The sequence below is a fragment of the Limulus polyphemus genome, unplaced genomic scaffold (assembly GCF_000517525.1).
Source record: "Limulus polyphemus unplaced genomic scaffold, Limulus_polyphemus-2.1.2 Scaffold452, whole genome shotgun sequence".
In the NCBI taxonomy this organism is placed as follows: domain Eukaryota; kingdom Metazoa; phylum Arthropoda; class Merostomata; order Xiphosura; family Limulidae; genus Limulus; species Limulus polyphemus.
Genome location: NW_013666062.1, coordinates 203,816 through 219,486, shown reverse-complemented (window position 1 = coordinate 219,486; position 15,671 = coordinate 203,816). Strand labels below are relative to the sequence as shown.

The window sequence follows — 15,671 nt, the reverse complement described above, 5'->3', positions numbered from 1 at the left end:
GACCAACTATCCTTCCTCTAACAAAATCTGACAATTAGAGAAAACCTTGAGTTCTAGGCATGTTGTATCACAAGATAATTAGTGTGCGGGCCATTTTCATTTATATAGTGCTCTGTGAACACAAATTAGTTAGCATAAATCAATTAAATGACGAAAAATTAGGTGTCTATTTACTTGTGACCACTCAGTGTACATAGGGAAGCAGTGCAGTTAAAATACCATTACTGCACGCTCTTCTAATTTTTGAAATTCCCTAAGAGACTAGATAAAGAATGTAGAGTTAAAAATATAAAAGGCCGATCATACCACTAATGTTTTATGATAAGTCTAATTAATTTCAAAACATTGCGCATTATTATTATTTATAAATCTATACATTTTAATGTTTTACTTTTGTTAAGTGAGGAAATATTTGTCGAAAACAAATTCTTCACGTTGACGCACAAAGCAATCATGACTTTGGACTTAAACAGGAAATGAAACCTTATCAATAGTTGACAATACTCAAGAGGGCGCGTGAAATCCTAACTTATGGAGGCGTAGTTGTTATCGTCAGACTTTGATATTATTTGTTAACTATAGTATAAAGAAAGTGACTTGTTACCGAGTTTGTATATTCTAGTGTGCTGTAATGTAGTTTGATTTTGAATTAATGGCTCAATACTAGTTAGAAATATATAACCATGACATGTTAACGAAGCTTGCCATTTCTCGGTGAATTAAGTTGTATAATATTAATACTAATAGTCAGTAATAGATATGTTATGTACTTTTGTTATTGATTTATGGTTTGTCTGGGTACTTGAAGTTGAACTCGGTTGAAATTTGAACCTTTAACTAAATAAATGGCTTCGAAATTTTCATCAGATAAACTCCCATTAATAGGAGAGGAGCTTGTTGGTTTCAGTAAAGAATATTTCCCAGCGACTCAGACATTTCAAACTCGAAGCTCGTCAAAAAAGCTCAAAATATGCGTTCTCATTATTTTTTTGATGCTGATGCCCTTGGTATATTTCATACTAATGGGTATGGATGATTTCAATTTTCAATCTAGACTTGCAGAAAAGCCTGTAACATTTGTTATTGTTGAAGGCCTAGAAGAGAAATATGCACAGATTGATAGCTCTTACACTAGCTTATTTTTAAATAAAATTCAGACAATTTTTTTTACAGTTAAAAACTTCACCCACGTTTTTTTGTTTGTTTTGGGTAACACTAGTGAAAATTATTTCAAAGAGCAGGAAGAAAACTATGTATCAGTGATTGAGGTGGCTCCTCATCTTTCAAACGAGCCTCAGTGTACAAGTATTTCTAACTTGGAAAAATTTGACTGTTACCCTGATCCTGGAGTTAGTGAATCTTCCTGTGTTGCTCGTGGCTGCTGTTGGAAACCCATTGAAAATCATTCTTTATCAGGTAAAAATGTTCCACTGAATACTCCATATTGCTATTACCCTGCAAACTATAAAGGATATTGTGTTCAATCATCTGGAGAAACCCCAACCCGGACACAGGCACGCTTTAAAAGAAACACTCCCTCAGGGTTTCCTAATGATGTAAAAGAAATTGAAGTAGATGTCATAAGTTATGATGACCAGAGATTACGAATTAAGGTATGAATGTAAATTAGAAATCGTATAGCTATTGACTATTTTTTAATTGTGTAATTCTGAGTTCAGGAAGTGTTTTTGTTCCGATATGTTGCTTCAGGAACCAAAGCACTACTTAAACTTTTGTTACAGTTGAACAGCTTTAACCTTGATACAAAAAAGGTTTTTCAGTGATGAACCTTATGGTATGGAAACATTCTCCTGTTCTCATCTGTTCAAGTGTTATAACACTGTAAGAAAAGCTTGATGCTTTACATGCATTGTATAATATTGACCTGTGGTAGTATTGTAATAAAACTTATCACATTAAAGAGCGTGTATTAAAGTTATGAATGTTGTACATTAGGGTTCTGTGCTAGGTTCTTTGCAAGTTATACTGATGAAAATGACAGTGAAATAATCAGTAAGTTGGATAAGTTCACAGATTTTATTAAATTAATGGATTTTTCAAAATGCACTGAAAGTGATTAGTGTTTCAGGAAGATGTTGCTGTTGGGTGAGCAAATCTAATGCCTTTTAATCTTAATAAAAGTAAGATTATGAATATTGGTTTCACAACATTGTTTATTCTTACACCAAAGCTTCAGAGATTTTATTACCAATGTACATTAGCTAGTAATAGAAATTGTATACAAGTTGGAAGAGATCAGTGGATCACTTTATAATGTTCTTGTCAGACTTCATTTGAAATATTGTATTCAGGTTTGGTCAAGATGAGTGTTGAGTTGTTGGAGGAATACCAGGATTAGAGCCGAGTGATTAACTTAATTAATCAAAGCTATGTTTAAATTGATTATTGTCATGAAAATGTTGAACTAATTAAAATATTTCCAATTAATACTGTTTTCAAATATGCTAACTGTCTGAGTAAGTGAAATATTCCCATTAGGATTCCTCATTATTATTTTTGATTAATTCAATGTTGTTCAGTGTTGTCACAACTCAAGAAAATAATCAACTAACCAAAATTTGTGGTTCTGATTATTACTATTTTACATTACTTCAACTATTGAAGACTTATGTGAGAATAATCAGTGAGTTAAGTATAATTAATGAATGAGCCTGTATAGCTTTAACTATAGTTAGTGTGTGGTTGATATCACAATATGATTGCTGATACTTTAGATCAAATATACATTACTACTAAATACCATGTTTCATCAGCTAGGAAATTCCAAACATAAGTCTACTGGATTCAATGTTACCTTTCAAAAGAAATCAATAACCAGCATTCTTGATTTTCTTTATAAGTTTCAAACTGCTATTTTGTATAACAGCAGGAAGATTACTAGGATCTAGCACCACAGTGAAGCCTTATTTGGAGTATTGTGAGCAGTTTTGGACTTTTTACAATAAAAAGGATATCAAAATATTGAAAAAATGCTGAGACAGACTACTAGAATAATTCCTGAAGAAACTAGAAACTTATAGTTTTAAATCTGTGTCACTTAGACTGTAGAAAGATTGAAAGATACAATTTGTTTTTAGATTTTAGTAATTTGGACAGTGTTTCTGTGAGTGGTTTGTTTGATTGGTGGAAGGAAAGGCTTAGATATACATGATATTAACTTGGATAATGTAGTAATAGGTGGAAATTTTGGAAATATAGATGCATATATTTTCTTCCAGTGCAGGATTTTTTTTAGTTAGCTATACATATGGGGAGAGATTTGCCTGTTTGGTGTATGCTGTTAAATGTTGTTTGACATCTTTTTTTTCTGTATTGTTGTTGTGTACCTAGTTTATATCTATATGAAAGGCTACACGTAGACTTAACTATGTATTTTGTTTTTTTTACAGAGGTGTGATGTGGATGGGTGAATATCACTCTTTCTTGTGTTTTTATGTAATATAATCAGCAAGTTTAAACATATTACTTTATGATAATCAACCCAAATCATCTTTCAAAGGTTCTAAACCAGATTGATAAGAGACATGACTAATCGCATTCTTCCAATAGAAAATTATCCATTTATCGCACATTTTTGCTTTCTACTACCACAGCAGTTTTCTATGCACCTTTTCTAACTTTTCCGTAATACCCAATCTTCCAATTTCTGTGATCTATTGTGAGGCACCTTATCAAATGCTTTAAAAAATTAAGATACAGAGTATCAAAAGGGTGCTGTTATCCCCCCAAAAAAACAAATCACAACCCTTTACCAAAAAATTAGTTAGTTTCTAATAGAAAAAAGCCCTCTTATTAAATTTTGAGAAGCAATACTTCAATAACTTTCTAAATTATTTCTGTTGATATGTTAATTCGGATAATAGAAGCAAAACTTGTAGCTCTCTAATTTTTCCAGGTCATCCCTTTAACCCCTTATTCTTAAAAATAAGGGCAACATTGTCAGTTTTCCAATTCATCAGAAATTTTACTAGTATTAATAAAATGTTGAAAATAGCAGTTATTATCATCTCCTTGCCAATCTTCTTCCTTTATACATATTTGAGGATAAATATCACAGCTGACACATGTATTATTACTCTTAAAATGTCTTCCAAGTTTTTCAAACATATTTTCTTCAACAGAAGTAATATTTAAGAAAACAAACATTTTTCTCTTTTAAAGAAGTTGATCATTTAAGGAATAATCCTTTCTTCTCTTTCATGAATAAAACACTAAATAAAAAATATCTTAACTTTTTCTTTTCCTCAGCAAATGTAAAGCAAAGTGGTGCTTTCTATGATTTTTTTTCCAATTAACTTGGACATAAGATCAAAATCAGATTTGATGTTTTGAGTTAAAAGACTTGTAGTTCTCCTTGTTTTTTTAACAATAGCTTTCTTAATTTCTTTATAAGAGTTTCAAACTGGTACTTTGTGTAACAGGAGGAAGGTTATTGTGGCCTTGCATCACAGTGAAGCCTTATTTGGAGTATTGTGGGTAGCTGTGTGTTGTGAACCATTGTGAATGATTAAATATGTTTGTTTTAGTAATGTGATATTCTGTTCATGCTGTTGTAATGGTGTATATGTTCATGTGATATTTGTCTTCTAGGTTATGCCATAACTCATAAAAAATTGGGTAAGAGTTTGTTATTGAGTTTAGCAATAACTTTATTATTTTCAAATTGTACTACATGTAAACTTGACATTTATTATTAAATAATTAGTTAATTCCCATCTTCAATGTTCATCTACTAGAAATGGGCTTTTAGTTGAAATGCATTTCTTTTCTCTTACAATACATATAATTTGATGAAATTGATAAAAAAATCCCTAGCTTTATTAATATTTTTTCAATTTAGAAAGTTCAGCTAGTTTTAATTTTCTCTTATGATTTTTTGTTTTTGAAAGCTAGTTTTCAGAAATTGGAATGTTACACATATTAATTCTGCAACTCAATAAACACTCCAAGGTAATGATGCTATGACTGATAGTGCTGAAATGTTCTTGGACTACCATATTTCAGTGAAATTTTTATTGTATAACTTGAAGCTTTTATAAATGATCACCAGTGTAGTTGCTTGGCTCTGTGATGTATACATCTTAAAAAGTTTCAAGCTTATGAGTAATAATTTTACTGCCAGTTTACACAAGACCTTGATTAAGCTAAGTATGAAGAAGAAACTATACAAAGTAATGGTATTTTAGGAAGGATATTTATTTTCTGGAAAAGATAGAGAGAAAGGCTAAAAAAAATGGACTCTGTTTTTTGGTTTTATAAGTATTGGTTTAAAGATGCACTTGTATTCAGTGTAATACAGAGTAAGAGGTAATCCAAGGCTTACTTCTAGAAAGAATTTTCACATCTGTATTGAAAAGATTGGTAATTGTGACTTGTATATCAAAAGTAGTAAGTATACATTTTGGAAACTGAGCTATATATGCTTGTAATTAGGTAGCTTTATTTTTGTAGTAATATCCCTGAAAGTATATTTTTTATTTGAAATGTCAATTGTCTAGTTATGTGGACCTCAAAGTTTATATTCAGGCGAGCTTGCTGTTTGGTATTGAATCCAAGCCATTATTGTGATGGGCCAATTAGCCTTGTTTTTATTTATATATCAGAAAATAATGTATTACTGTTTAAAGTCCTTGTGCTTGGGAAGTTCCTTGTACTTTTAGCTTGAATAATTACTGTTCTGTTTCAGTCACTATACAAGTATCTAGAAAGTAATACTTGGTACTAACTTAAGATTATCCACTCATTTAAAGGTAAGAAGAAGCTTCTTTACACGATCTTAAAACCCAACTTTTAATGAAATACATGAAATTTTTGTTGTAGTTTATATAATGTTTCAGTTGGGCTCAAAAACTTTTAAGTAATTAATGTATAAACCTGTAGACTACATAAAGTTTTTGCCATCTCTAGGTTACTGATCCATCCAGAAAACGGTTTGTGGTTCCAATCCCTGAGATTCCTAATAAAGAAGAAGGCTTTTCCCCTGATTACCAGGTCCACCTTAACACAACCACAGGTGAACTAAAAGTGACAAGGAAGCAGAAAGGGACTGTCATGTAAGTAATATTTGCTGCTACATACTTGTATGAACTTTATTCGAATATGAAGCTCAGAAGAACAGTTTTATAGGTAAAGGATGGAAAATAAAGCTACGTGCAACACAGAAATGTGGAAGATGAATTGACTGCAGCTAAAGGATGGAGATTAAAAATGAGTTAAAAACTTGAAAAAACAGAACTTTGTGATGAAAAAATAGAAAAATAATTAAGAACAGTTATATAAATAATAGATAAATTAGAAATTTGTACTTCCACTTATATTTTCAAAAGATATTTAGAAATAGTTATGGAGATCATAGAAGGAATTAAAGGTAAACTCTAAAATACCAGTAACAATTACATATGCGAAATAAGATCAAATAAGTACTGAATTGTAAAAACAAGTATATATGAAACAGAAACTTAAGATGGCTAAAAAATGAAAGAAATAGTTGTTTAGATAAAACACGGAAACCAACAAAAACAATTATCTACATGAAATCAAATTTACAAAAATGTAAGAGACCTAGACATTTCTTATATGAATGTGTAGTTGAGTAGCAGGTTGAAGAGGTAAGAACTACAATCTTGAACTTTAATGGTAGTGGTTTTAAATTTTGGAAGAATTAAAACAAAATAACTATAAATCAAAGAAACTGTTCTCTAAGCACAAAATGGAAGTTACGTAAATATGACTTGAAAATTATCATTATACAGGGTTTGAGTACATTATATTAATATGATTTGGAATATGTAAATTAGCAAGTCACATATCAGTAAATCTGATATAAAGACATGTTGAGAAGGCATTTATCAGAATTATATTTAAACGTTGATTGCTTTTGAGAAGGGTATGTAACAACCCTCTCTGACATGAAATGTTCTTACACTCAGGTCATAAAGATGTATTCAGATTGGAAATTTAGAATTACCAATATAGGGATACCCCTTGCACTTAATGGCATTGGAAAACAAATGAATATGGATCAACTTGGAGCAAGAGAACCATCCAGCAAGAGACCTGCACCATATTGTAACCAGCCATGATAACCAAATTGTTGACATCATGTAATAGGTGCAAATCCATGAACACAAAGGTTAGTGGCAAAAGCCATGCACATGCCTAGGCAACAGTACACAATATATTCAAGAATTATCTCCATTTGAAAAGTAGGCCAACAGAGTATAGGTTCACCAAGATAAGGATTTCAGTCATACCTTCTGTTCAACTGTTGCATATCTCAAACAGCTGGTGAACGAAATGTGTATTCATGGTATTCCAGTATGGATTTCAGTGTGAGTGGACTGTTCAGAACTGTGTGGATTAACAACTGAAAGATTAATTATGGATTTATTTGGTGTCATGTGCAAGATACATTTTATTTACATATGTAAAAGAAGATAATTAAAGATGATAAGAAAAGTTAATGTAGGAACAGTTATATAGTTTAATAAAAGCCTAGAAATGGTAAGGTGAAAATCATACATTTAGCGAATAAAGGGAAAATTGTGTAGGGGCAGAAAAAGAAACTAAAGATGACATGAAAATACACAGGTCTTAGTGTTTGTATGTATAACGATATGAGAATTAAAAATCACAGAAACACAAGAATCAGAAATTAATATTAAAATCAGTTTCACAGGAATGGTTTTATAGGTGAAGGAAAAGAACTCATAAACAGTGGGAAAATTTTCAGGACCAGTTATTTTGCTAATAAAAAAGAAAAGTGAAAGTGAATTGGAAACTTTCAAGAACAAGTATTTGAACATATGTAGGTAAAAGAAAAAATTAAAGGTGACTATTAAAACAAACAGTTTTATGTGTGTAAGAATCAAAGGTAACTACAACAACAAAAATAGCTATTTAAGTAAATTATGAGATTTACTAGTATCAATTTTGAAATGCATGAAGTTTTATTATGTTAGTTTACAGAAAAAGAGAAGATGGTAATATGGATAGATATATTTTTACTTAATGAATATTACAAAGAACAAGTATCATACAGTATTATTTATGTGTACTGTAATTTAAAGGTGTGTTTATTGTATATTGCTCTGTGTGTGTGTGTGTGTGTGTGTGTGTGTTTAAATAACTTATTAATTGAATATCCAAAGTCACTGTTGTTGTAAGTAAATTTATGTGAAACAAGCTACCCTAATCTTTATTTAAACATTTCAGATTTGATACAGACATATCAAGGCTGGTGTTTGCTGACCAATTTATTGAGTTATCTACAAGATTGGCATCACATTTCATCTATGGAATTGGAGAACAGAAAGACCATTTTCTTAGGCCAACTAACTGGACTCGTTACACGTTATTCAATCGTGATCAAGCTCCTGTGGTATGGTTTTTGTTATATGATCTGTTAACTACAGTCCAAAATTAGTAAATTATTAGTTTTCAGATGTTTCTTTAGTACAAAAACTAAAATGCTGCATGTATATTTTAAAGCACATACTGTATGTTAATTAGGCTTACCTTTAATGCTGTTGTTTTGGTAGTGTAATTGTGTAAACTTATGATGAAAACAATTATGCATCACAAACTTAGCAGACAGTATAGACATGCATTTTAGTTTTAGATCAACATTCTACAAAATATAATTACAGAATATAATGTTCCTTTTGAAGTAATATGAGTAGCAATATTTTGAGTTGAATCCTTGGTCCTGTCATTGTCAGTCTTTTTGTAGTGTAACATGTATAAAGCTCTTAAAAAGATAAACCTACATAAAGATCTCAAATAAAATGGTTTGGACTTACTACATGTACAAGTAAAAGTACATTTTCCAAATAATAATTATGAATTTTAGCTCATCATAATCCTTATACTAATGTAGATGAAAGTGCAAATGTGGATTTGATGTATCTGGATTTTCAGAAAGTGTTGGACATGACTTGTTAAAAAGGTTATCTCTGTACATATGGAGAATGGTTTACTCATTAGATAGAAAACTGGCAAGAAGTAAGAAAGCAGAAAGCTGTTATAAATGGTGTTCAGGTAAACTGGGTTAATGTCACAAGTGGTGTACTTTAGGGCTCAGTCTTAGGATCTGTTCTCTTTTTATTTTCTTCAGTGACATAATGAAGGAGTGGTAAATATGTCATTTAAGTTTACTGATGACATTAAAGTTGTTGCTGGTTGTAAGGAAGATGCGACTGCTTTACAAAAGAATTTGGTGAGTTAGGCAAATAAATGGATTGTTTTTAATTATAATAAATGCAAGGTTATGCATGTGGATATCACAATTTGAATTATGAGTATAATTTTATTGGGAATAACCTTAACATTGTTATGGAAGAAAATTATCTTGGTGTTCTGGTTGATCAGTCTCTTAAGCTACATTTAGAGTACTGTATTCAGACTTGGGCTTCTAATCTTAGAAAGGATATTTGATTGTTGGAAGGTTCAGAAGAGGGCTACTAGGATGATACCTGGAATGTAAAGGTTGTCATATGAGGATAGGATAAGATTTCTGAACTTGTTTTCTCTTGAAAAAGAATTAGAGAGGATCTGATTATGGTGTTTAAGGGAATTTATGCACCATCTTTTTTATATTTAGTGGTGAGAATAATAAAACTAATGGATGTAAATATAGATTTTGGCAGGGTAGGAATCATCCTTGATTAAGATGACTTTATTTTGGTCTTTGGAACAGGTTGCCTTCAGATGTGGTGAAGGCAGTAAATTTAATGGAGTTTAGAAAGCTTGATATCTATTTGAATAATAAGGGCTGTCTTTGAGGTAATGCATAAATAAGTCTTGTGTTAGCAATAGTGCAAAATAATCTAAGTAATCTAAAATACTTGGCCTCCTGCACCATTTAATATCCCTAAGATTGTAAGATTTTTGTTTAATGATGTTTTTAAACTTAAAATGGACAGACAGTCACAGCTGAAGATAGTGTAGTTAGTTCAGTTCGATATGTACAAATGAAAGATACAACCAGTTGGAACTTTGACTCAACTTTTAAATGAGGCCTGGCATTTCTTGGTAATTAGGGCACTTGACTCGCAATCTGAGGGTCATGTGTTCGAATCCCCCTTGCCAAATATGCTCATCCATTCAGCCATGGGGGGCCTTCTAATATGATGGTCAATCCTACTATGCATTAGTAAAAGAGTATCCCAAGAATTGGTGGTGGGTAGTGTTGACTAGCTGCCTTCCCTTTTGTCTATTACAACTAAAATAGGGACAGCTAGTGCAGATATCTCTTGTGTAGCCTTGTACGAAATTCAAAACAAAACAAACCACTTTCTGAATAGTACACATTAGAAACTGTCTAGATTGACAGTAATCTATCATTTAACAGTTATTAGCAATTTAATATACTTATTTCTTTCCTGTACTATTTAATGATATCACCTGTTCTTGAACTTGCATATAATTCACTAGAGGCTCTGCTAACTTAGCAATGTCCAATGTGCATAATACAATAGTTTGAGGTAGCTTCTAAAGTCACTTTTATCTCATAACATATAACATAATGATTTGGGATGGACATATCGGTCCAGTCACAGTTGTTTCATCCTCTAAACTAAATTCAAATAATTAAAAAAAAATTTTAAATCCAGCCCTTATCATTCACATTTTTATCAAGCTTTTTCTTAAACCCACTTAAGTGTACTTCCTCTACAACATCTGAAAGCAACCCATTCCAAAGGCCAACCACCCTGTTAGAAAAATGAAACTGTCTTAGCTGAAGATGACTCCTACCTTGCCAAGTTTATATTTGTGTCCCCTAGGCCTTCTATTCTCTCTGTTAAGTATGAAAAAAGATCATGCATCAACACTATCAATTCCCTTTACAATCTTAAACACTTCAGTCAGCCCCCCCCCTAACTCTTCTTTTTTTCAAGAGAAAACAATTTGAGAGATTTCAGTCTCTTCTCATATGACAACCCCTCCATCCCAGGTACCATTCTAGTTACCCTTCTCTGAACCTTTTCCAACAATTCAATGTTTTTCCTAAGGTATGGAGCACAAGACTAAACACAATATTCCAAATGTGGCCTAACCAGTGACCTTTACAATGTAATTATAACTTTTTTAGACTTGTATTCAATATTTCTGTAGATACAACCTAAAATTCTATTTGCCCTACCACTAGCAACAGCACACTGCTTGGATGGCTTTAGAGACTGATTGATTATTACACCAGATCTCTTTCCATCATAACACTATTAAGGTTATTCCCATCCAAATTATATTTATAATTCAAATTATGATAACCCACATGCATTATCTTGCATTTATGATAATTAAAACTCATCTACCATTTATTTGCCCAACTCACTAAATGATCTAAACCCTTTTGTAAATCAGCAGCATCCTCTTCACAGCTAGCAACACCCAAGACCTTAAATCATCTGCAAATTTAAGTAAGTTATTGACTATTCCTTAGTCTATGTCATTGAGGTAAATTAAAAAGAGCAAAGGTCCTAAGACTGACCCCTGAGGTACCCCACTGATGACATTAATCCAATTTGACTGAACTCCATTTGTAACAACCCTCTGCTTTCTTCCATCCACCCACTCTTATATCCAATTTGCTAACTTATCCCCCACACCTATAGTGATCATTTTTTTACAAGCCTTTTATATGGCATCTTGTCAGATGCTTTCTGAAAATTCCGATACACCAAATCTACACCCTTACCCTCATCTACATAAGCAGTAATCTTTTCAAAGAATGTCAAAAGAATCGTAAGGCAAGATTTTCCCTTAGTGGAACCATGTTGACTATCCAATAAAATTGTTAAATGACTTTGGAAAGCATCTTTTAACAGACTTTCCAAAACTTTTCCCACAACTGACATAAGATTAATGGGTCTATAATTTCTGGGACAATTCTTATCACCTCCCTTGAAAAGAGGAGTTACATTAGCTAACTTCCAATCCTCTGGTACCATTCTTCTGAAGGTGACTTGTAGTTTGCCGTACAAGTGGTAAAATCCTGGAATGTGACATGTATATGTGTGTTTACATAAATAATCATGTTAGTATATGAACTTGGAAATAACCAATAGACATGAATATGTTGTTTGAGATAATTTTTCTAAAATTAGACATTCAAGATATTATTGATGCATGTGAGCATAGAACAAAAATTTGCTTTTAGTGAGTTTATTAATTCTACTATTTTGTCACAGGAACACATGAATTTGTATGGAAGTCATCCATTTTATTTAGTAATGGAAGAAGATGGTAATAGTCATGGTGTGTTTCTCTTTAATAGCAATGCAATGGGTAAGTGTTCCATATCAAACATTATTCTGTTCTGCAGTTTGTATATCTGCACATTTACATGAACTATGTAAAAATACAGTTATTAACAGTGCTAGTAAAATACTTCCTGGAACACAAAATGCAAGGATCATTGCTAAAACACTGAAGATGTTTTTTTTTATAACTTTTAAGGAATATTTTGTTGAATTGTAATCCAATCTGTTTGGAAATTTTATGGTCTTGTAATAGTTTTTTCTATAATCAATTTATATTCTTTATGTGATCAGGAAGAATTGTGTGTAAATTAAATCATATAGTCTCTCAAAACAATTCATTTGTTTCAGCTCATGATAGTTATTACTTGTTGAATGTTAATATATAAAGATGCAAACAAATATTATAAGTAATACCTTGTGGTTAAATTATTTAATCAAATATAGCATATAGCAAGTACTACTTTAAAATGTTAAAGATAAAAGTCGTTTTTACTTCAATTTTCAAATTTTATGCATTTAACAATGTTTTAGATGTAATTCTACAGCCAACTCCAGCACTGACTTTCCGCACAATCGGAGGAATTTTGGACCTTTTTATTTTTTCTGGCCCAACTCCTGCTGATGTAATAAAACAATATGTCAATCTGATTGGCCGGCCAATTATGCCTCCTTATTGGAGTTTGGGGTTTCATTTATGTCGTTATGGTTACAAGTCTGTGAACGTTACACGAGCAACATGGGAAAGAACACGCAAAGCTAAAATTCCTTTTGTAAGTCCATCGATAATGTTATGATTAACTTAAGTTATAGTTTTTCTATAGGAAATGCATCAGTAATTTACACTTCGTTTTTTTAATAGCTTATGAGTATGTATGCTGTCACAATTTGTCAAGGAAGGCACAAAGCTTTAATAATTAGTATGATAATATCAGGTTCTTTTTTGTGCTCTGTACATATGTGTTTAACTGAGCTAATGTTATTTTGTTGTATTTTCCATTATGTTCAGAAATTGTCATAAAGGTGATTACTTTTATAAAGGTAATGTGAGTTCACTATGCTGTTACTACTATTATAAATTGTTTGTCAGATTCATGCTTTCTGTTATTGTTATCATACAGACTGTTATAAGTAATTTTTTAGTGAACTTATAAGGAGTTTACTTATACATTTTGTGTGCTACTAGCCTTTCTTATTCAGTTATTAGTAATTCAGATATCTCACTTTTCTTTTTCTCAGTAATGGAGGTTGTAAAAAATAACGCACATATCTTAGGTTCTTTTATCTAGTAAATTATTAAATCCACTTGTGTGCATGAAGCACTAACTGTGAAAGAATATTCATTAAATGACAATCTGAAGTTTTGCCAGGGCCTTTTGTGCAACTTGTATTTTTACGTGTGTGTTTCTTAAGTTATGTGCTCATGTAGAAGACACTACACTTTTAGTTATGTTTCTCCATAAAACTCGTCTGGTAAATTTGGCATTTAAGTGAAAATATGTCCCTTATTTTCTGTTGTAACTAAGATTAGTTTTAAACATTTTTAGGATTTTTTTTTTTGTTATGAATTGTAAATGTTTGTAAGTATGGAATCTTATATGATGAAATACATAAAATTAAATATGTTATGTAAAATATTTTGTTGTTTTTCATGAACTATCAGTTTATTAGTATGTGTTAGAATGTCATGGATTTTTTCAGTCTAAAATGACTCTTTATCAATGTGGTTGTGTATCACAATTTAGATCTGAATTTTCTTATGAATTCATAGGGGAAATGTGTTGTTAGAATGAGATTTGTAGGAAGTTTTAGAACAAGTAAAATAGTATTACAGTAGATTTGTTTTTCTTTGTAAATCTCCTGATGGTCATTGTCCTTATTATCTTATTAACAGTTTACTTGCCAGCTTTCTCTGAAAATTTTAAGTTAATTCTCAAAACTAGGCCATAAAAGTTGCATCTGCTTTTTCTTCTCTTTTTGTGGTACCTTATAAAACATTTGTTATTTTTTCAATATTATACATACCAAACATAGAATTAATTTAGTTAAGTTAGTTATTATAATAATAATTTAATTTGCATTCCTAAAAATCATGATTACAAAAAAATATCAATAGTATGTATAAAAACAAACGTAGGTTTCACAAAGACAAGAAATATAGAGGCCTAATATATAGCTATAAAAATATCAGATTGTTTTAGTAAATATGGAAATTTGCATCATGTGATGGCTCAACAAGTGATTCTTTTAATAGGCATAATGTAATGAATTAGTAAATATAGAAGCCGTTTGTATCCATTGCAATTTAATCATTATAAAAGTTTTTCTCATTTATAAACATGATGGTTGAGAAAGTATTAATTTTTTTGTTTGTTTCAACATGTCTGATAACTCAGTTATGTAAAAAATGTCTAATCTTCGGATATCTACACAGAATAGAAACATTATTTTTTATTTTAAAGATAATCAGTCTGTTGTTTGAAAGTATATAATATTTAATCATATAGTTTTCAGGCATTTGTAATACAGTATAACTTTTATTAAACCACAAGCTTTCCTCCCCTTAGCCAAAGTCTGCTATTGGTTGACTATATGTAGCAATTGTTCCTTGGTTTGAAATATTATTTAGCAGTGTGTCATCATTAATTGTTTGAGCCAGTTTTCAATATCCCTGTAAATGCTACCCATATTTACTTCAATGTTTAATTCTATTTTTTGTACCACATAGGATGTCCAGTGGAATGACATAGACTACATGGAACGAAACAATGACTTTACTTATAATCAACAAGCATTCAAGGAACTTCCTGCTTTTGTGAATGAAATACACAATGCTGGAATGCATTATGTTGTCATGTTTGTAAGTATGAGGAAACTATTTTCTTAATATATTTACAAATTAGGCTTATGCTTGTAACTATAATGAAAAAAAGTTGTTTTTGTGTTGTAATTTGTTTGCACATTATGACATACTTACTGTAATGTTGAACAACTTAGTCACTGTGGATCACATGTTGTCAGTGTTTATATGTGTATGTACATATAAATATGGTACAGATGAAGTAAGTTATTATATATAGTGAGTACATATACATTGGGCGTGTGTAGAGAGAAAATGACTGTTACTTTAAAATTGTCTTGCTTACATGATGATTCAGCCACTATGAGTGTTGTCTCATCTGAGTTGTTTATAGTTCATTCACTGCAGAAGGTGTCTTGTTTTTGTGATGTGGTCACCATAGAAGCTGTCTTGTTTGTGTGTGTCTGTGGTCACCATAGAAGCTGTCTTGTTTGTGTGTGTGTGGTCACCATAGAAGCTGCCTTGTTTGTGTGTGTGATAACCATAGAAGCTGCCTTGTTTGTGTGTGTGATAACCATAGAAGCTGCCTT

At 31.2% G+C, this 15,671-nt stretch overlaps 1 protein-coding gene across 1 annotated transcript in view; it reads left to right on the top strand.

Annotated features, from left to right (window-relative positions):
- The first annotated feature begins 500 nt into the window (after positions 1–500).
- LOC106458373 (lysosomal alpha-glucosidase-like) overlaps positions 501–15,671 on the top strand; it is a 43,686-nt gene continuing 28,515 nt past the window's right edge. The window contains exons 1-6 of the mRNA XM_013917880.2: positions 501–1,613; positions 5,929–6,074; positions 8,236–8,401; positions 12,213–12,309; positions 12,816–13,054; positions 15,010–15,141. Of these exons, the coding sequence (XP_013773334.1) occupies positions 846–1,613; positions 5,929–6,074; positions 8,236–8,401; positions 12,213–12,309; positions 12,816–13,054; positions 15,010–15,141 (1,548 nt within the window). The 5' untranslated portion in view covers positions 501–845. The remainder of the gene's footprint in view (positions 1,614–5,928; positions 6,075–8,235; positions 8,402–12,212; positions 12,310–12,815; positions 13,055–15,009; positions 15,142–15,671) is intronic.